Here is a 19,024-nt window from a genome sequence, read left to right on the forward strand (position 1 = left end):
TGCCTATGTATGAGAACACGTCAGTTAACATGCAGGTTACCTCAAAATAGTTACCTCTATAAGAAAACTTTTAATTTTTAGCAGTGGTCTGAGTGCTGTCGTAACCACACTGAGATGTCCACTGCAGTCTCTCACTCTGTGATTACGAAGTGCTGAAAGCTGGGATTTCCCAACAGGAATGACAGGAGCTGAAATCTAGTAGAAAGTTAAACAAATTAGTCTGACTAATGTAATTTATCTTTGTAGTACATACTCTATCTTCCACAGCTTTGGTAAACCTAGTAACTTCTCACAGGTAACTGTATTGAACATGGGTCTCTTTTTAAAGTCTCACTTTGAATTTCCCAGTAGGATCAGCTTTGGGTGAAGGAGTGGGTGGGGGGAGAAGGAGGGAAGATACAAACTAGACCTATGCTTGTGGTTCAGTCTTATGAATGTACATGTACAGTAATGACAGTACATATGGAGGAAAATATAAACCGTGTAAATTGCCCAGTAGCAGAAAATTGCCTTAATGAGTCTCCACTTAAAAAAAAAAAAAGGGGGGGGGCGGTAACTTATCCATCTTTGTGATTATCTGGAACTAATAAAGGTGACAGCTCCCTGATGGCAGGTTGCTTAATCTGAGTTTGAAATAGTGTGCCATGCTAGTTCAAGAATTCTTTTTCTCGATTTAAGTTGTGGTCTGGAATGTCCAATTGATTAAAAATTAGTATCCAATAGCCTTATCCACTCCACTTACTTTGCATAATAAGATGCATTAATTGAACTAAGGTTTAAGATTCTACAATATGATGCAAAGAAAAACCTTTAGTATATAGTCTTGTTCTAGCTGGTACTTTCTATATCCATTATGTAAATGTTCCTTTGTGTATCATCAGTCACTTTTTTCTCTGCTAGTTTGATTGGATTTGCCTACCTGTCCTTTCTAAGCAGACGATTTTGTAAGTTTTTGCACGACTCTACTTACAGAAGAAAAGGGAAAGGAGGTGGAATGAAACTGCAGCTGAAAAGCTTAGCAGGAGTTGGTGGCTGCCCTTCTGGAGTAATTGTCCTATGATAGTTTCTTAATCTGAAAGCCTTTGCATTAATATGTCAAAATGAAATATCTTTTAATAACATATACTCCTCCTCTGAATTGATGGACGCATAGTAAATGGCAAAACCCAACTTCAGATAAAATGCTACAGCTTTCTAGACTTTGAGACAGACTCCTTTTCTTGGTTATGCCTACTTACTTCCAGTGAAGTCAGTCAGGTTGCCTGTGCATAACATTTGGCTGTGTGCATGCATTTATAGATATAAGAACAGAATATGAAAGCAGCCTTAAGTTGTGTTGTATGGTATGGCAGACACTTTACTTTTTTTAAAAAACAACACCACACTCTTCTTAGTGATGAGTGCATCAGTGCTCTGTAGGAGTTTTTTTCAATTTCTGATTCAGAGATTTGATTGGATTTCAGGAGAGGCATTGGCAAACGTTTTGAGTCTTGGGTGCTTATAAACGAAGACAGCATTGTGCTTTTAGCTTGCATTTCTGTAGAAACAGACCAATGAAGCTTTAGTGCTCCTAGGAAGCATCCAAGTGTTATCCTAAACAATACCTACTTCATGGCAAGTAAAATCAGAGTGGAGTGAGGGGCAGGAAGAGTGACAGCAGCATATTTATATTATCCCAGCAATTTTACTGTTTCCAAAGAGATCTGCTGTTATGTAGGGCTATAATATGGAATTATATTCTCAGGATGTACGTCTAGGTGACCGGTTTAAAGATAATTAGGCAGTATTGTATGGGTAATACCTAGGTTTTAAATGGCTTTAACTTAAATCATGTACCCAAATAACCTCTGGCTTACTATTAGCAGTTATTTAAGAAACTGATTAGTATATGTGGAAAATACCGGACATATTTAAAATATAAATACAATATGTTGAAGTATATTTTGTAAGTTTATATTACAAACAATCACTTATTTTCCAATATTCCTTAGATTAATCTGTTTTTATCACAAATTGTATGCAGTGTTGTTGCTGTGTCGGTCGGTTAGAGACAAGGTAGGTGAGGTATTGTCTTTTATTGGATCAGCTTCTATGGGTGGGCGAGACAAGCTTTTGAGCTTACACAGAGCTCTTCTTCAGGTCTGGGAAACGTACTCAGAGTGTCACAGCTAAATACAAAATGGAACAGATTGTTTACCATACATGGTTAACACACATTTCAATCTGCTCCATTTTGTATTTAGCTGTGACATTCTGAGTACGTTTCCCAGACCTGAAGAAGAGCTCTGTGTAAGCTTGTCTCTCTCACCAATAGAAGTTGGTCCAATAAAAGATATTACCTCACCCACCTTGTCTCTTTATCACAAATTCAAATATAAACATTTTTTTTAAAAAGTATCCTGTTGAATGCAAACAAAACTTGTTGATGGTTTGGTGCCTCTTTTAATTTGTTGCGTCTCTTCCTGTTTGGCCATTCCCAACATTGCAAAACAATTTTGAAGAGTAAACAGTCTTTGGTTACTTTACATTTGACTTGCATCTCTGAATATGTGCTTGGGTATAAATAGCTCTCTGTTCTAGTTTTGTATAAATGCAAGTGTAGCATCTCTTCCTGATGCTTCACAAAGCACATGGTTTAAAGTGAATCAGTCTCACTTATTAATCATTTTTATTTGGTACTATAAATTTACATGATGTGTTTACAAAGGCAGTGTGATGTGTCCCTACATTTAAAAGCGGACAGTCTGAAATAAGTAAGCTAAGATAGGGGACAAAAGTTCACTGAAGGTTGGGTGTAGAGAAATTATTGCTGAGACAAAGGTAGAAGTGATTTTGGAAGCCTAGAGGGGTCTAAGGTAGAAGATGGAAAACCAAAAAAGAAGAGAGATTTACATCATTGCATGGAGAAGTGCAAGGAACAAGAGGAGAGTTAGAGAAAATGAGCAAATATGATGGGGGGGTGGCTTTGGTAAGACTGTTCTTGATGTAAGTAGGTAGCTAATGATCTTCGAAGAAGAGGCCTGATGAAAGAGAGGTTACTTTCTGGGCAATGGTGATAGTAGGAATAGCAAAAATAAAGGTAGGTAAGGGCTGACCAGGGCACAGCATGCACAGCAGTGAGCTTACTGTTGGTTTCTCTTTATTGCTCACCAAGGAAATGTTATCTTCACTTTAAAATGTGTATTTAGAATGCACGTTTACCTTTCAGTCAGCTTTCTGTTTTACAACTCTAAGATCCAATTTTAGCTGAAGATCAGTAATTATAATCGTTAAATATACATTTTTATAAGCGTTATTGGTCTCTATACATATGTACCTAGAAATATAGGGAAGCAGAAAATGTATTCAAAAAAACCTCTATCCCATTCTGTTCATACACATACAAATCTTTCAGCTAGAGCTGCCAGAGGGGCCTATTTGGGAAACATAATATCCATTATGTTGAATAGCCTGAAGATCTTTCCTGTTTTACGAAACAAGATTCTACATTTGTTTGTCCTTCCTCTTATATAAACTTGCTTTTCTACACACACCTGTCACTAATTTTGCTTTAGTGATTTTTTTTTTTTTTTTTTTTTTTTTTTTTTTAAATGAGAGAAAGGAGTCTTTCGATAGAGCATACTGGTTGCTATATAGAATGTCTTGTGGGAAGAGAGAAAAATAAGGGCTGACAAGCAAAATTACTGAGATGTGACTTCCGCCTTTGTGGTGGTAATTGTCAGTGATCAGTATAACAGCAGTAGGAGCCATACTTCGTGAAATGAGACCTGTAATCTGTGAGGCAAGGGGAAAAAAATGCAAGATAAATTTGGGGGTACTAACATCTTTGGCTATATGTGAAAGGTCCTTAAGTATAAATCCAGTTATTGTAAAGAATTTGTTGGGTACAAAGCTGACTTTTTTTTTTTTTTTTTTTTCCCTTCCTCCCTTCCAACTTTACAGAAAAGCAGACATGATACACTGAAGGCCTTTGGATATAAACTTTGGCAGTAAGATGGAAGCATAAATCTTGAGATTTAGAACAGAACCAGAAATGGCTCACGAATACTGAAACAGGACACAGAGGAGCCTCCAACACTTCTCAGTGTGAGCAGTGGCAAAGGGACAACTACCATGGTAACACTAATAACGGAAAAGCTGCAGAACCAGAGCTTGGACGATCTGACATGTAAAACATACAATATTCACCTGGTAAGGACATGCCAAACTACCGTGTAAGCTTGTTGAAGTAGTAGGTAGTAAAGAGGCAGCATTCATAAAATACACACTAAAGCCAAGAATGGAGGAATGAATTAAATTATGGATTTATGTTGGGACAATGGGTGAGGGTTCCTAAATGTAGGAGGGAAGTGAAGCAGGGGTCCTGTGGAAAAAGAATATGTAGTCATGTAGCTGAAGACTGTATCATAATGCATATGTGCAAGGGAGCCAAATTGAGGTTGCACAGGCAGCCGTAATTCTGTTTCCTAACATTTTGAGTGCTTGACTTTGCCACTTTTAAGGTTCTCTTAGTGTATATGTTTTGTGTGTAACTTGCTTGAGGTTAGAGGGAAGCAAGAATGGTAAGTGGTGCATTGTAGATCAGGAGAATCTTATTTTTAAATTTCTGTAAAAATTTGCCCCTTAAATTTTGTTTGCCTCATTTATTCAGAGAACTTTCTCAAGTAATATGAATGCTAGTTAGAAGGCATGGTTATGTGCTTATGGTGGGCCTTGAGAAGATATGATGAAATGCTAGAATGTTTTGTCTGCAAAGATAGTAGATGCTTTCCTTGCAGCAGAGATGCCCCAATTGCGACCTTCATTTATTCACCTAGTTCTACTGCAGGAACTATAAAGCAGCAAACTTTTGTTGTTTTGTTTTTAAGATGTGTAGAACACACAGCTTTGTGGTGAATTATGGTATGTCTTTGAGTGGGGGCAATCTGCTACACCAGGGGTGTGCAAACTTTTTTTTGGCCCAAGGGCCACATCAGGGTTGCAAACCTGTATGGAGGGCAGGGTAGGGAAGGCTGTGCCTCCCCAAACAGCCTGGCCCCTGCCCCCTCAGAATTCCTGACCCATCCAACCCCCCCTGCTCCTTGTTCCCTGACCCCCCCCGTCCCTAACTACCCCCCCCTACCCAACCCTCCCTGTCCCCTGCCTGCCCTGACTCCTATCCACACCCACACCCCCTTACAGGCCCCCTGGGACTCCCACACCTATCCCGTCCCCCCAGAATCTCCACCCCAACCAACCGCCCCCTGCTCCTTGTCCCCAGTTTGCCCACCGCTGTGCTACACTTTCATTTTTAGCACATTGGTTTGACTCCTTGGCTAGTAGCTATCATTTGATGGTGCTTTGCTCTGTGAGAAATAAATTCTAGAGGGTGACTGCCATGGACAACTTCATCAGAAATACTAAGGGTTGCATGAGTTTGAAGACTGAGCTAGCTTTTCACTCTTACTGGTGTACTCACTGAAGATTTAGGAGTAGGGATACACTTGTAGGGGTTGAGTAGAGAAGCATATACTCTGCTTCAAGGGCTGTATCTGGTCTGTGGATGACAGTGCTATGCATCTAGCAACGTTCACAAGCCTTGTATATTAGGTAATGGTGGAGCTCTGTATAGAGGGATCATTTAACAAGTTTGAACTAGGGGAAATGGGGAGGATGAACCAGGGTTACAGTAATTGTGGCTATTCGGTTTTGGCACTTAAACATCTTGATGGTTCCCGTAAGCAAAACTTGGTTTTGTAAATCCGCTTACACCTTGCAGGTGATGAAACAGAAACAAGCTGCTTCCAGCCACACAGGGAAGGAGCGGGCAGGAAGAGATAAGCTCTGCAAAGAAACGGGCCAGGTTATTCTTTCCCCCTCTCCTATAAGCAGCTCCCATCCCTTCCCTTCTGCAAGGCTGCTGCTGGCCACATTCTGGTGTGAACCCTGGCAGAAATCGGGGAGGGGGGGACATGTGACCCCGCATGCATCCCACTTATAGAGTCAGGAAGATGCGGTACCAGGAGAGGCGGGCCCAGCTAGGCATGGAGGGTGGAGACTACTGGGCAGGGAGGGTTGGGTCAGTTGGTCACCCCCCCACCTCCCATGTGAGAGAGGTGTACAGGAGTGTGTGTCACTTTTTCGCGTGAGGATAGGGGTGTGTGTCACCCCTGCCCGTGTGAACCCTAAATCCTTAAAGATAAGAAGGTAAATAAAGAATCCAACTATGCAGTATTTCTTTTTGATGGGCTCAGTCAACATGATATTAATTTGAATTATTTGTACTGCATAGTTCTGATTGATTGCAGTTGAACTCGCTTGAATAGGAGTAATTTTACCAAGTGTCCCATATTAAGCATAGGGAAATATGGTCGCCCTACTTATAAGCAACCACTTCTGCTAACTCCCATGAGTGGTTGCTCTTAGCATGTTTTACTGTATCTGAAAAAGGTGCTGATCAGCTTCATTCATTATGGGCCCATTGTATCCCTGCTAGATTTTAATAGACAAGAGACTAATCTGCAGGTGGTATCTTGACCCTCTGCCCGTGTCACTAGAAATTCCAGTGAACAGCACTGGCCAAGATGTACACTGAAAAGATTAAACATTTGACCCATTTCCACCTTCTCAGGTCTCCCTTCCACCTGATACTTCTCTACTCTATGGAGATTGGTCGTTGTCTGATTCCTCCAAGCAACTTTATCCTTAGAAATGTTCAGATGACTTTTTTTTAAGGTGCTTTGTTTGTTTGACTTGTTTTTCTGTAAGGTCACATTGTAAATAAGAAGCGGGCAGCATTAGCTCATGTAGATGTAAAGAAACTGGTTTGTCTTAGCGATTGACTGAACAAGAAGTAGGACTTAGTTGACTTGTAGGCTCTAAAGTTTTACATTGTTTTATTTCTGAGTGCAGTTAGGTTAAAAAAAAATCTACATTTGTAAATTGCACTTTCACGATAGAGATTCCACTATAGTAATTGAGGTGAATTGAAAAATACTATTTTTTACAGTGCAAATATTTGTAATAAAAAATAATATAAAGTGAGCACTGTACCCTTTGTATTTGAAGTACATATATTTGAAAATGTAGAAAAAGCTCCAAAAATATTTATAATAAATTGATATTCTATTACTGTTTAACAGTGCGATTAAAAAGGCGATGAGTCTAGACTAATTTTAATCTAATTAATTTGTTTTGCATTAATCATTTGAGTTAACTGCAATTAATTCACAGCCCTAATTAAATTAAAAAGATATTTAGTAGTATATATTTGCTGCCAAGTTTGAAAGAAAGTCAAACCATTGAACTGGTGGAAATCACTGGCTTAAGCGCCTATCACCAGAAATTGTTGAAGTGCTAACCTAGCTTGTGACAGCAGTTATCTCTTCTGCAAGTGCAGAAGAATATCTTCTTGATTTCAGTTCATTCAACTAGTTCAGGTCAGTGACTAGTTCATCCCAAGTTAAGAAACCAATTGGGATTTGAAAAAGCTGGAAGACTTGTTTTTCCCCTTTCAATGCAAATAAAACTAGGTGTGAAAAGATGAGATCTATTCAAAAATCTTGAACATAGTGGCGAGAAATAATCAGTTCACTAACTACAGGTAATACTTCCTTTAATAAATCAGCTAACTTTATTAATGTGTTCCATTTAAACTTTCTTGTGTATCCAGCATCTTTAAGATGCTTCATTTAGCTAAAAAAATTTATAATGCTGCTCTTGTGCATTTTAATTGAATTTCCATCCAAAAGAGTTTGACACAAATCACAACTGAAAAATTAATCATCATATAATAAATAGTTACCCAGGCTCCCTATACAGTCCTAATGTATCAGTCACCATTTTCAAATGTTATATTTAAAAAAAAAAGTAAGTTAAGCTTATGTGATTGCTTAAATAAATTTGCATAGTTGTGGTTTATCCTCTTGGTTACTAAAAAAACCCCAAATTTAGTGTAAAATGTTATAATTGGTTCTAAATCAACATGTTTTAATGGTTACCAACCAGTAAAAATCAACCTTTCTTTAGACAAATAGCAAAAAAGTGCTTTAAGTGTGTGTGTGTGTGTGTGTATATACGTACATATATTCTGGAAAAGGTGGTAGATATTTGATTAGTCATGACATTCTGGCCACTTAATTTTTGGAACTAATATTCTGGTTCAGAGACTGACTGATTTGTGTACAGAAATAGTTTTCAATGCCCAGCACTTCTAAAAATCGGATCACATGTTTCAAGAGGACTTTGGGCGTGCTGGGTATGAAGAATTGGATCCTGAAGTAGATTTACTGGTGAGTGGAATACTCAAGAGAAGACTAGATAGCTCCTCCAGTAGCTAGGAGAGAGCATGGACTCAAGGGCCAAAAGGGGAACTAGTAGCATTGATGTCTTATTGTCTCGCCCTTTTGTCCTTTAGGAAGGGGAAGCCATAAAACTAGGGGCCATGCTAGTGAGTCAGAAAGGCGTGCTCTGCCTGGGTTCTGTGATCTTTATATCTGGAGCTATAAATTAGACTTGATCATTTCTGACTGATATGAAAGTATATCTACAGAATGTGCTGAAAATACATTGCAGTCCCCTTGGGTTGCGGGTTTGGCCAGGGAGCTTTGTAAACTCTTTTTTTCCTTGAGCAAATGTGGCTGACATACAAAATAAGTTTATCCAAGCCGGTAAGAATCGTCAGGTTTTGTCTGCTGGTACTGTTGCTTTTGGTCTGATGGTTCTCACGTTGGGGCTGCTTTTTTTTTTTTTTTTTTTTTTCTTCATGGAAGTGAGCTATGGTATGTGAAGTAAGGAAGGAAATGCTGAATAGCAGTACCTATGACTTCAGGTTTTAGGATATTAACAGGCGAGTGTGAATATCTTCGGACTCATAACCAAGGTAGGAGAAGGCTTTTAAACGAGCCAGCACTACTTAGGCTAGTATGTATAGAAAAATGTGCAGTGGAAGGGTCTCCTGGACCCAATCACCAGTGGAAAGCTTTGAAGGCTAGATTTGGGAGATGGCTTAATTAAATATCCCTTGGTTCATTGACAGTGCACGTGCATTTGAAGGTTCATACAGTAAAGGTCTTATCATGGTGGTATCTTAGTGCATCCACAAAGGACCCAATGACTACTTCTCCCTTTCCTAGATGATATGTTGGCTTTTTTGTTTTTGTTTTTTCGAGAGAATTATTGAACCCTGGTCTGCAAAGAATGAGTAGCTATTACAGTAATTACTAATGCAAGTAATTTATGCAAAAAAGTAACTTACCTGTGATTTGTGGTGTCAGAGGTGAATGCTTGTAAAGAATCAGTCGAATCATTTCCCCCCCATCTATGAAGAGTTGTTTGCAGGGGAGAGAAAGAAAGAGAACTGATGAAGGTAGCTGTGACTTATTAGACAGGGCCTCTGATCTGTATTGTACTGTGTAAGAATGATCACCATGTTCTCCAGACATTTGTATTAGATGTTTTTTCCACCTCTTAATTACATTATAACGGTTAAAGATCTAATAGGCTGGTTAAGATTGCTTGGTTTACAAGTGGTTAGAACATGAAGCTGATCAAATAACTGGACTGCAAATATTTTAAAACTAAATATATTCTTAACAGATCTCTCTTGAATCATCTGGGCATTCAGTTAATGATGGCCCATGCAAGAAATTTGGGATAAAGTCTGTGATTTGCTATTGGTTTTTTGGCCCTTCTAAATATATGGTCCAAATTTGAGCCCTTAATCCAATTGATTCAGGTTTTTTGGATTTCTTAGTCATTTTTAAAAAAAGACTGTTTAAAGATTTACTTACATCTCCGTCCTTTACCTTTTTTGTGGTTGTAGATGCACAGTTTTCTAAGATTTAAATATTCTTGTTTCCATATCTTAATAGTTTGAATTTCCATAGCATTGTGCTTCACAAAATAAAATTTTGTAATCTTCCCTAAAATGCAAATACTGTACTTATAAAAATGGAATGTACATTCCACTGACTTGACATTTTTCAAGGGATGGTTTGGGACACAGGTTGACATTTTCTCCAAATGAGATCTTAAATTGTTTCTAGTTTTCCAGTGGGATTCTACTTAATGCCACTGCAAGGCATACAGATAATACTTTTTCCAGTTTAAAGCAAAAAGGTATAATTGTTAGCTGATGGAAACTCATGAAGTAAACCTTGGTTTTCATTATATAATATGTTATAAACTGTGTGTATGTACACCCTCCTCCCCTGAGCTATGGTTTTCCCAAAAACTTGGTTCTGTAATTTTCTCTAGCACACAGTTGTCAGTTGATAATGAGTATACTTGAAATGTCTATGGTAATCTGAATTTGGAGGGGGGAGGGGAGGTCTTTAAATAACCTATTTAAAAGTCTCTTTAAATTTGTCACATATTGTCACAGTTGCTCCTCAAAACAGTAATGGTCTGAGTTCCTATCTCAAATTAGTGGCTAAAACAGAGCACCTCACTCTTAGTTTAGCACAATTGATTATATTACATATTAATAAAATTATAGACTATGTAACTGGGAAAATTCAGTTTTACAAGATGAACATGAATGACATAATGCTCCCTACCAGTCTCAAGATTAAAACTTTGAAACCTAAATTAGTCCTGGGGTCCTAAGACTCTTGCTGTTTCTGGAAAAAGATTTTGTGCTTTATTAAGTAGCTAGTTCCAAATGCATCTGCAGATATAGAAAATATAGGATAAAAAGTATAGACAAAAGTCTATAAAACATGCAGGCATTTTTGTGTGGTAGGTAGTGGGGTAGGATTTTTTTAAAGAAAGCAAACTGTCCTTGCACTACTCAGTATCTTAGTTGTGAATTTGAAGTTCAAGGTTTTAAAGCTGCCAGTTGCACTTTGGTGGTAAACAGCAAAAATGCTCCATTGCCCAAGGATGTTTACTTAAAACTGAACTTGTATCTGGAAGGAAGTCTCTGAACAATACTATCTTTTTTTTGGCTTAATACCGAAAACAAGGTCCAAAAACAGCTTTTAAAAAAAGGGCAGGTTTTTAAAATAATCTGTCCTTCCTCCCCATCCCCAGAAAAACTCTACAACAATCTGAGTTCTAGTAAGGTTATTAATTTGCCTTTTAGTTATTAGGAGGCTCGATATCAAGCTACACTACATATCTGACACACATCTAGTCACTTTTCCATCTAAATTTATGATAACTGGGAGAAAAACATTGAGGCCTTGTCTACCGGGGTAAGTCAACTTAAGTTACAATACATTTATTCACGTAGCTGGAGTAACTGGAGTCGATATAGCTTAGGTTGACTTACCAAGGTGTCTTTACTGCCCTGCATTGATGGGAGACGCTCTCCTGTCGACTTACCTTACTCTTCTCGTGGAGCTGGAGTACAGGAGTTGGCCTGAGCATTCTGCCATCAATTTAGCAGGTCTTCACTTTGCATCAATAGCAGCAGTGTCGATCTCCCCAGTAGTGAAGACAAGCAGCGTGTACAAACTCTCCTTACTATGCACGAGACTTGTTTCTAAGGATTTTATAGAATGCACATATAGTAACCATGCTTAGAAGCCATGTTAACATGATGTATCTGATCAATATTTGCAATGATTTGTGTGAAAAACTGTAGCTATTCTTTGGCAACCATTACAATTTATTGTGAAAAATCTACTTTTTAAAGGGCAAAATCCACAGATCTACTAAAAGATCAGTAAAACATAGCAAAATACACTCTTAAAGGGCAACAAATATTTTTCTCCTATAAATGCCATAATATGTTTATCCAGTCCTTAGTTATGTATTAATTGAGTCTAAATTTGTGTTTACCTAAGACTGGAATGGCTTTAGTAAAGCTGTTCAGGTATGCTGAATTTGCAATACCATAGGAGCATGAAAATTCAGACAACAGTTTCTTAAATTTCAATTTCCTGCTGTTTTGATTAATAAATTTTAGGTGTAGATCCAAAGCTCTCTATTTTTTTGCGCGGGGGGGGGAGGGGGAGGGAAAGAGAGTTAGGGATAGATTCATTCAACTTTGGAATTACTTTATTTGGTTCATATTGCAACCCAGGAAATACTTGAAAGCTTTTTGAAAGATATTTTGGATTCTTGTATAGTGTTGTACCAAAAAATGAAAACTTAATTTTTTTTAATTACCAGTAACTTAGACTGAAGAGTATAGGTTTTTTTAAGACTCCCAACCAGAAACATGGTCATTCCATTAATTATTATATATATATATATATAGGGAAACTGGGAACTACAATATTTTAAATTTTCATTGAGGCTTGTGCTCACTACCTTTCACACCATGTATAGTTGTATGGTGTTGAAATTTTTTTCTGATTAATTTCAGTACTCATCTGAGAAGCTGAACAAAAGTGGCAGCTTGTTCCCTTTCGAAATCAATGGTAAGTTTTTTGTTTGTTCCCCCCCTGAAATCATAAGTGTTTTACTGAAGTAATTGTTATAGTAAGCAGCCTTTCTATTGAAATAAGGTGGAGGGGATTGGAGCATGCTCTTATAGAGCCTCCTGGCTTATGTGGGTCTTGGAACAATACTGGGAATCACTGGTTGTTAATTTTTGTACTTGTCATCTGCTTTGCATAGTAGAACCCTTCTTACATGTTTTTGTTCAATATCTGTTGTGATGTACACCGTTTTGTCCTGTCAAGGCTTTCTTCAGAGCAGAAAACCACACATTTAACTTCTTTACACACCTTCATAAAAATAGGGCTTTGCAATATAGAATAAACCATATATTCGCTCTCAAATATCTGTTAACGTGATGCAAACAATCAAAGGCCATGTCCAGTGTCTTTTGATGTAGGAAAACCTGCATGTATGTGGTGGTTTGTGTGTGTGTGTTTTTGTCTTGGGATATCTGGTTACTGTTCTATGTTTCTGCTATTTTGCTGCCATGTCATGGGTTGGTTTTTTTTTTTTTATATATATCTTTGATTTATTGATGATGAGAAGTTGACATTTTACATCAGCTTAATTTCTTTATAAGGGGTGGTACATTTCATTTACTCAGTGGGATTGTCTCCTGAGATACTGATCTTTGTTTCTTTGAGGTTCCCAAGGGAACAGCAGTCACACAATCTTACAACAGCATCGTACAAACAACACTAGTCTCGGCACATTTACTGTAAAAATCATCAGTGACTTTGAGCAATTATTTCTGTTTTTTTACATGAACCAGCCTTTGTAAGAGATCTTTAAAACTAGATGCTAACAAAATTTGCATTACAGTAGTGTCTCGAAGTCACAGACAGGATCAGGGCCTCACTGTATTAAGTGCTTTATTCACACTGAGTTAAGGATGGTTCCTGCTCTGAAGAGCTTATAGTTTAATTAAGACAAAACACATATGACTCTACTCATCTGAAAGACTGGAGGGAGGAGGACAAAGGAATTCTAATAATATATATTTGCATAGGCCAGCTGTCTGGACAGTTATAGTTTTAAGTTGGAAGGGTCGTTTTGAGTAAACAAAATGTGGAAACTATTGGAAGACCCTACTGGCCATGTAGCATATACATCTTGTAGCTACTTGGGTTTACAACCCTCAAAACATTTTAACAAATCAACTTTTGCCTGTTACTTTATATATACATACATACACACACATATACACTAGCTGTAGTGGACATATAAGAACTGCCATACTGGGTAAAACCAATGGTCTATCTAGCCCAGTATCCTATCTCCCAACATGGGCCAGTATCACAGCTTCAGGGGGAGCATACTGAACAGGGAAGTGGGAGTGATCCACCCAGTTTTCTCTTCCAGACTTCTGGCAGTCAGAGGTTTAGGGTCACCTGTGAACATGGGTTGCATCCCTGACCATCTTCAAGATCCATATGTAAAATATTATTAATCAGTGAACCTAGACAACTTTTTACCTCCAGCTTTAAAAGTAATACTATGCTCTAATATACTTTTACTGTAATGAAGATAAAAACTTCATCTTCTAATTACAGGCTTTAAAAACTTAGTTGGGAAAGACCTTTTGGTGTCCCAAAACTTTAATTCATCCTTTATTACCACACCCTCCGGATGAGTGAAATTTACTTGGCTAATTGGTTTAAATTAGCAAATTTTCTAACCAAGCATGAAGAGCTGTTAACTGGCCTGCTGGACAATGATATGCCTTTCAATTTGCAAATCCTAGGCCTCTGTTGTAGTTCCTCTTACGCTTCACTCTATAATGTAGGGGAGCAGCTGTAAAATGTGCAAAATGTTCTCAAAGAAAAGCTTCACAAAAGAGTGAGGCTTGGCTGGCAGACTTTTTTTCTTCAACCCAGCATTGCCACTTCAGATCATAAGAAGTTGTACTCTATGGGCTGTCTGTATTCACAGTAAAATGTGTATAAGGTTTTTAAAAAGTGTAAAATAAGGGGAATGAAATGATGGCCTTTAATATAGGGCTCTGAGGCTGTGTCATGGATATGAGTGGGAGGGACAAATGTCTCACTATCCAAAAAACAATCTTAACTAACAGTTCCTAAAATAAGAGTTCTCAGTACTTTATTTTTAAAGCTTTTAGTCACATTATAAAGAATGAACACACATCACATAAGCCTTGGATTTCCATAATGTAGTGTCTTGAAGGAAAAAACATTACAAACCTATAACTATTGGGCTTTACGTATGAAGTATATCTCCATAATGGAGGAAAACAAAATTATCTGTGGTCCCTATAGACTTCAAATGGTCATAGTTATCAGCTAGATTTTAATGGGTGTTAAGTTAAAAAAAAAAAAAAAAAAAAAAACCCAACCTGCTAGATTTTTCACAAGATTGGTTGAACCAGCTCAGCCCTACTTATCGTCTCTGGAGCAGCAGTAACTTTGCCACTACTGCTTATTAATATCCACATTCTATTGTGCAAGTTTTGAATGTACAAAATGGTGTGCTGAGAGTACTATGCTTTGTAAGTGACTTAGAGCTAAACTATCCAGAGCTCTTAATGTGCAAAAGTAATTCACATTTTCACAGTTGCCATACTGAAGTACAAAGGTTGGGAATTAGGGTACAGAGTTCTAATGTTACTTCAGGAAGACTTCAAGAGAATTTGTGTATACTATTTTTTTTGTTGTTTGTTTTGTTTTACTTTGAAATACCGGAGTTCTCCAGTAGTAATCTTTCCCTTCAGAACTAGCTCATGTTAGAGGGTTGGGTTTTGGTGACGATGCAGAGTTAAGTGTCCCCTTCACAGCTGAGAGAACTAGGACTTCCAACTTGTTAGTTTTCACCCAAATAATATCTCTATTAATATAAGCTAACTGTATCCTATTTTTTTTCTCTCGTCCCTTACATTTTTCTTTCTTAGAAGAGAGCCCTTGGAAAGCTTTAAATGGGGGTTGTCCAATCCAAGCTGACGCGACCAAAAATTCAGCTTACCCTTTCCCAGTGTGCCCATTCAGTAGAGGCACAGCTAACAACGTGAGTCTGCAATGGCAGCAGGAATCTTCCAGCACATCTATGGTGTCAGGATGGATAAGTGAACTAAACCTTAATGAAAACTCGGGGCAGCCATTGGCGCCGCCTACCAAACGCCACTGTAGGTCACTCTCTGAGCCAGATGAATTGGCTCGTTGTCGGTCACCATGGAAACCCGGCAGTTCAAAAGTTTGGACTCCTGTATCAAAGAGACGATGCAACAGCGGTGGCAGTGCCACCTTGCAACGCTGCAACAGTCATGGGAGTGCAAACTTACAGAGAAGCACAAGTATCAGCTTGCCACAAAATGTTCTGTCCTTAAATAACGTCTTCACTATCACCAGCTTCAATACTTCTCCAGTACCCCGACCTTCCTCTGCGAGCAGCGGCTTTGTGGACAGTAGTGAGGGAAGCACAAGTTCAAGTATCCGTTGGAATTCTGGAGGACCTTGTGACTTTAACCCTAGGCGTCGCCTCTCCCTCTCACAGGAGCACATCACTGAGACAGGAAACCTCTTGCCTTCAGCCAACAGCACTCCCACCTCCACACCAGAGCTCAGCCGGCGTCAGGGCTTGCTGAGATGCCGCTCACAGCCTTGTGTCCTGAATGAAAAGAAAAGCCGGCTAAAGCGCAGACGGGAGGAGGATGTACGGTGGAATCGTCCATCTTTAGACTTTTTTAAAATGACACGGGTGAGATTTTACTTTCTTCAGTAGGGTGTAGAAATGAATTATTGCATGTAGGCTATTCCTAGAAAATAGTTGGCTAAATCAAACTCTTCTGTTGGTGTGAAAGTCAGATAAATTGGTGTGTTAATATTGGCTTTTGTAATTCCAGCAATACAACAAGGCTTCTGCCACTTGCTAACTTCATGCCTTGTAGCTACCTATAACTCTCTACTACTAAGGCCCAGCTTGTGCACTGCAGCCTGTTTCTACAGCCTGTACAAAGGGTTGCATAAAAACACTTTAACAGGGTTGGGGCTGAAAAAAAAATTGGGGCTTGCTTCTGAAATGCCACAGCAACTTCAGGGAGGAAGTGAAGGGAAAAGTAGTCAGTTAAGTAAGTCTGTTCCCATGAGATGGGATTAGGTGCAGTAGTAAAACATTCTATTGTGGTGCAAATGTGTTCTGGTTTAAGTAATCCCTTATGGCTCTAATACCTCTGTAAGTCAAAGAAAAAATGAGGCAGAACATATATTGGCCGACTACAATAGCATAGATAAATGTGCATCAAAAAATCCTTTAGGTGAATGCAATTAAAGAAACTGCTAATAAAGAGACAACAGTGGAAACAGATGTATCCTCATAGGGCTTCTCTAAACATTGTCCCACAGTACTAGAAAAATGCATTCTTTAGACCAGCTGTGCAAAATTTCCCCACTCAGCTGGGTGTGAGAATTTTCTTTGAATGAGTAACTTCCCCCTCCCCCCCCATTATCTGCATAATCATGAGCTGGGGGAAGTGTAGACTTTGTACATGGGTTAACATTTTCATAACTATGCAGTACTGATGTAGATTTAAGCATGTGCTGCAGTTAAAAATAGAATCCCATTGTTTGGTGTCCATGGGAGCAATATCAAGTACAATCACCTTGGGCCATAGAAAGAAATCTGGCATTGTGGTGTCATAGGTCAGCATCATCCACACCCTTTAACACATCTTCCATAACCTCATTGGCACCAGCCTTGGAGAGGTTCATGTAACCTGCTTTCCTCTTCAAAATAGAGCTATCCTAGTGATAGCCTGGTGAGGGAGACAGTGTAAAAGGATGATCATGAAAGATAAGATGAGAAATGATGTGTTAATGTTAGCGTAAGAACTACCAAATCTTTCAAAGGAACAAGTTGAAAGGAGTGGGACCCTGGAAATCTGTGGTTACCAGTTATTGGTGAATTTTAGATGAGGACATAGGGAAGTTCTGGTAAAGTGCTGTGGGATGAACTTTTAACTGTTGGATGTCTTTCCGCTGGACTGATTCTTACCTTTATTGTATTGTGGTAAGCAAAATTAATTTTGGCAGATCAAATACGAAATAGGCATATTTTCTTGGTTTCAGAAAGGTAGTATTCGTTCCCAGAGAGTGTCTGAGCCCAGAGTAACCTCTAAGACCGGTGGAAAATAAAAGAACAATTGGGTAACTTTAGGTATAGTAGTAGAAGTAGGATAGCCAGATGTGAATAAAATTGACACCGCCTCTTCCTTTCTAAGACAATAAGTCTTAGAGTCTTCTGAAACTGGTGTTTCCTGGGATGATCGGATCATTGGTCAGATGGGTAGTTTTAGTTCATGAGAATCATAATATGAATTTTATATGGGTAGGGTAGGAGAGTTGCAGTTATGTGATCTTAGCCCATTTAAAAGGTATGTAGTGTGTGAACCTTTAATGAAAGTAAACAGTTAATTTTTTTTTTGAGGTTCATCGTTAAATTTCTAGTGTACTAAGTGAATTTTTTTCAGCAAACCTTCATTAACTAAAATGTCAACATCTTAAGCTAGTCCTTTTATTTATCCCCCAGATAAATTGAAGATTCGCTGTGATAAGACCTTGACTAATATATTTTTGTATTATGTGAGTCAGTGCTCTTCTTTTTATATTGATTTTATTGGTTCTCTTTCACGTGAAGTAATTTTGAAAAATGTTAGTTAAAAACTATACAAGACTTGGATTTGAAATGAGATCATGGGCCTTGATCCTGCAGCAAGTGCCAGGCAGTATCTACACAAGGCTTCATGCAGGATTGGAGCCAAGAAATCTGCTCCATGTTGAACTCTCAATTATTACATGCCTTTCTGGCTTTTAAGGATATTATATTCACAAAATATCAATAGATTGTGACATCGGTGTGTGTTATTAATTTTAACTTCATCTAAAATATGCAGTTAGGTTTATTACAAATGAGTCTTGATTAATCAGTCATGTAAGATCTTTCTGTGCTAACGATTGGCAGAAGTCTAAAACAGATTATGGAATTAGCATTAATTTACAGTAAGCTTTTTTTGGTAAATTAATGCTAACTCATTAAAATACAATTTATTTCATTCCTCTAATAGGCTATAGGATTTGGGGGAAATTATTTGCAAAAAGGTTCATTTTGGGTAGTTTTTGATTTGCCGAATACTGATGAATCTGAGCCATGTAAGAAAAATATCCAAAGGGGCAATCTTGGTTTTAGTCAAAGGTCGCCCCAGTTTCTCATACTAGTCTAGAATAGTCTGCCAAACTGAAAGCTAAGCACCTGCTTAAATTGTCTAAAATAAGAATATTTCAGAAACTGAAGCCAATTTGCATTTTCACTACTAGTGGTTCAGTTAACTTTGTCCACAATTGATCTATTTCTAATTTTTGAATGACTGTTTTTTAGTATATAATATTCACATACATATGTGGTGTAGCAGTCTTTTTGGAAGGAAGAAACCCTGAGAAATGTGTGCTTTAATTTCTTGAAACTTTTTATGGTGAAGGTCTATTTTCTGCTAGTAGTGTCTCTGCCCTCTTACATAGGGTTAGCACTATTGCACTATCCCTGCAAATTAAACCACTTGTTTGCTGTAAATACACAAGGATCTATAACTGTACAAAAGCCAGGACTGTTTCACCACTGCATTTTAAGCATAAAAATTTGAGCACCTTTC

General features: G+C 38.1%; 1 protein-coding gene across 19 annotated transcripts in view; it reads left to right on the plus strand.

Moving 5' to 3' along the window:
• Window positions 1-19,024, plus strand: part of FAM53A (family with sequence similarity 53 member A) — a 98,028-nt gene that overhangs the window by 26,964 nt on the left and 52,040 nt on the right. For 15 of the 19 annotated variants that reach the window (XM_065597152.1, XM_065597145.1, XM_065597160.1 and 12 more), the window contains 3 exons: window positions 3,943-4,191; window positions 12,296-12,350; window positions 15,278-16,080. In XM_065597152.1, coding sequence (XP_065453224.1) covers window positions 4,114-4,191; window positions 12,296-12,350; window positions 15,278-16,080 — 936 coding nt within the window. In that variant the 5' untranslated portion in view covers window positions 3,943-4,113. Of the gene's footprint in view, window positions 1-2,968; window positions 3,080-3,942; window positions 4,192-5,758; window positions 5,843-6,610; window positions 6,715-12,295; window positions 12,351-15,277; window positions 16,081-19,024 lie in introns of those variants that run through there. The other 4 variants (XM_065597158.1, XM_065597151.1, XM_065597155.1 and 1 more) reach the window with 4 other exon arrangements.

Source organism: Chrysemys picta, chromosome 5 (genome assembly GCF_011386835.1).
Source record: "Chrysemys picta bellii isolate R12L10 chromosome 5, ASM1138683v2, whole genome shotgun sequence".
NCBI classification, from domain to species: domain Eukaryota; kingdom Metazoa; phylum Chordata; order Testudines; family Emydidae; genus Chrysemys; species Chrysemys picta.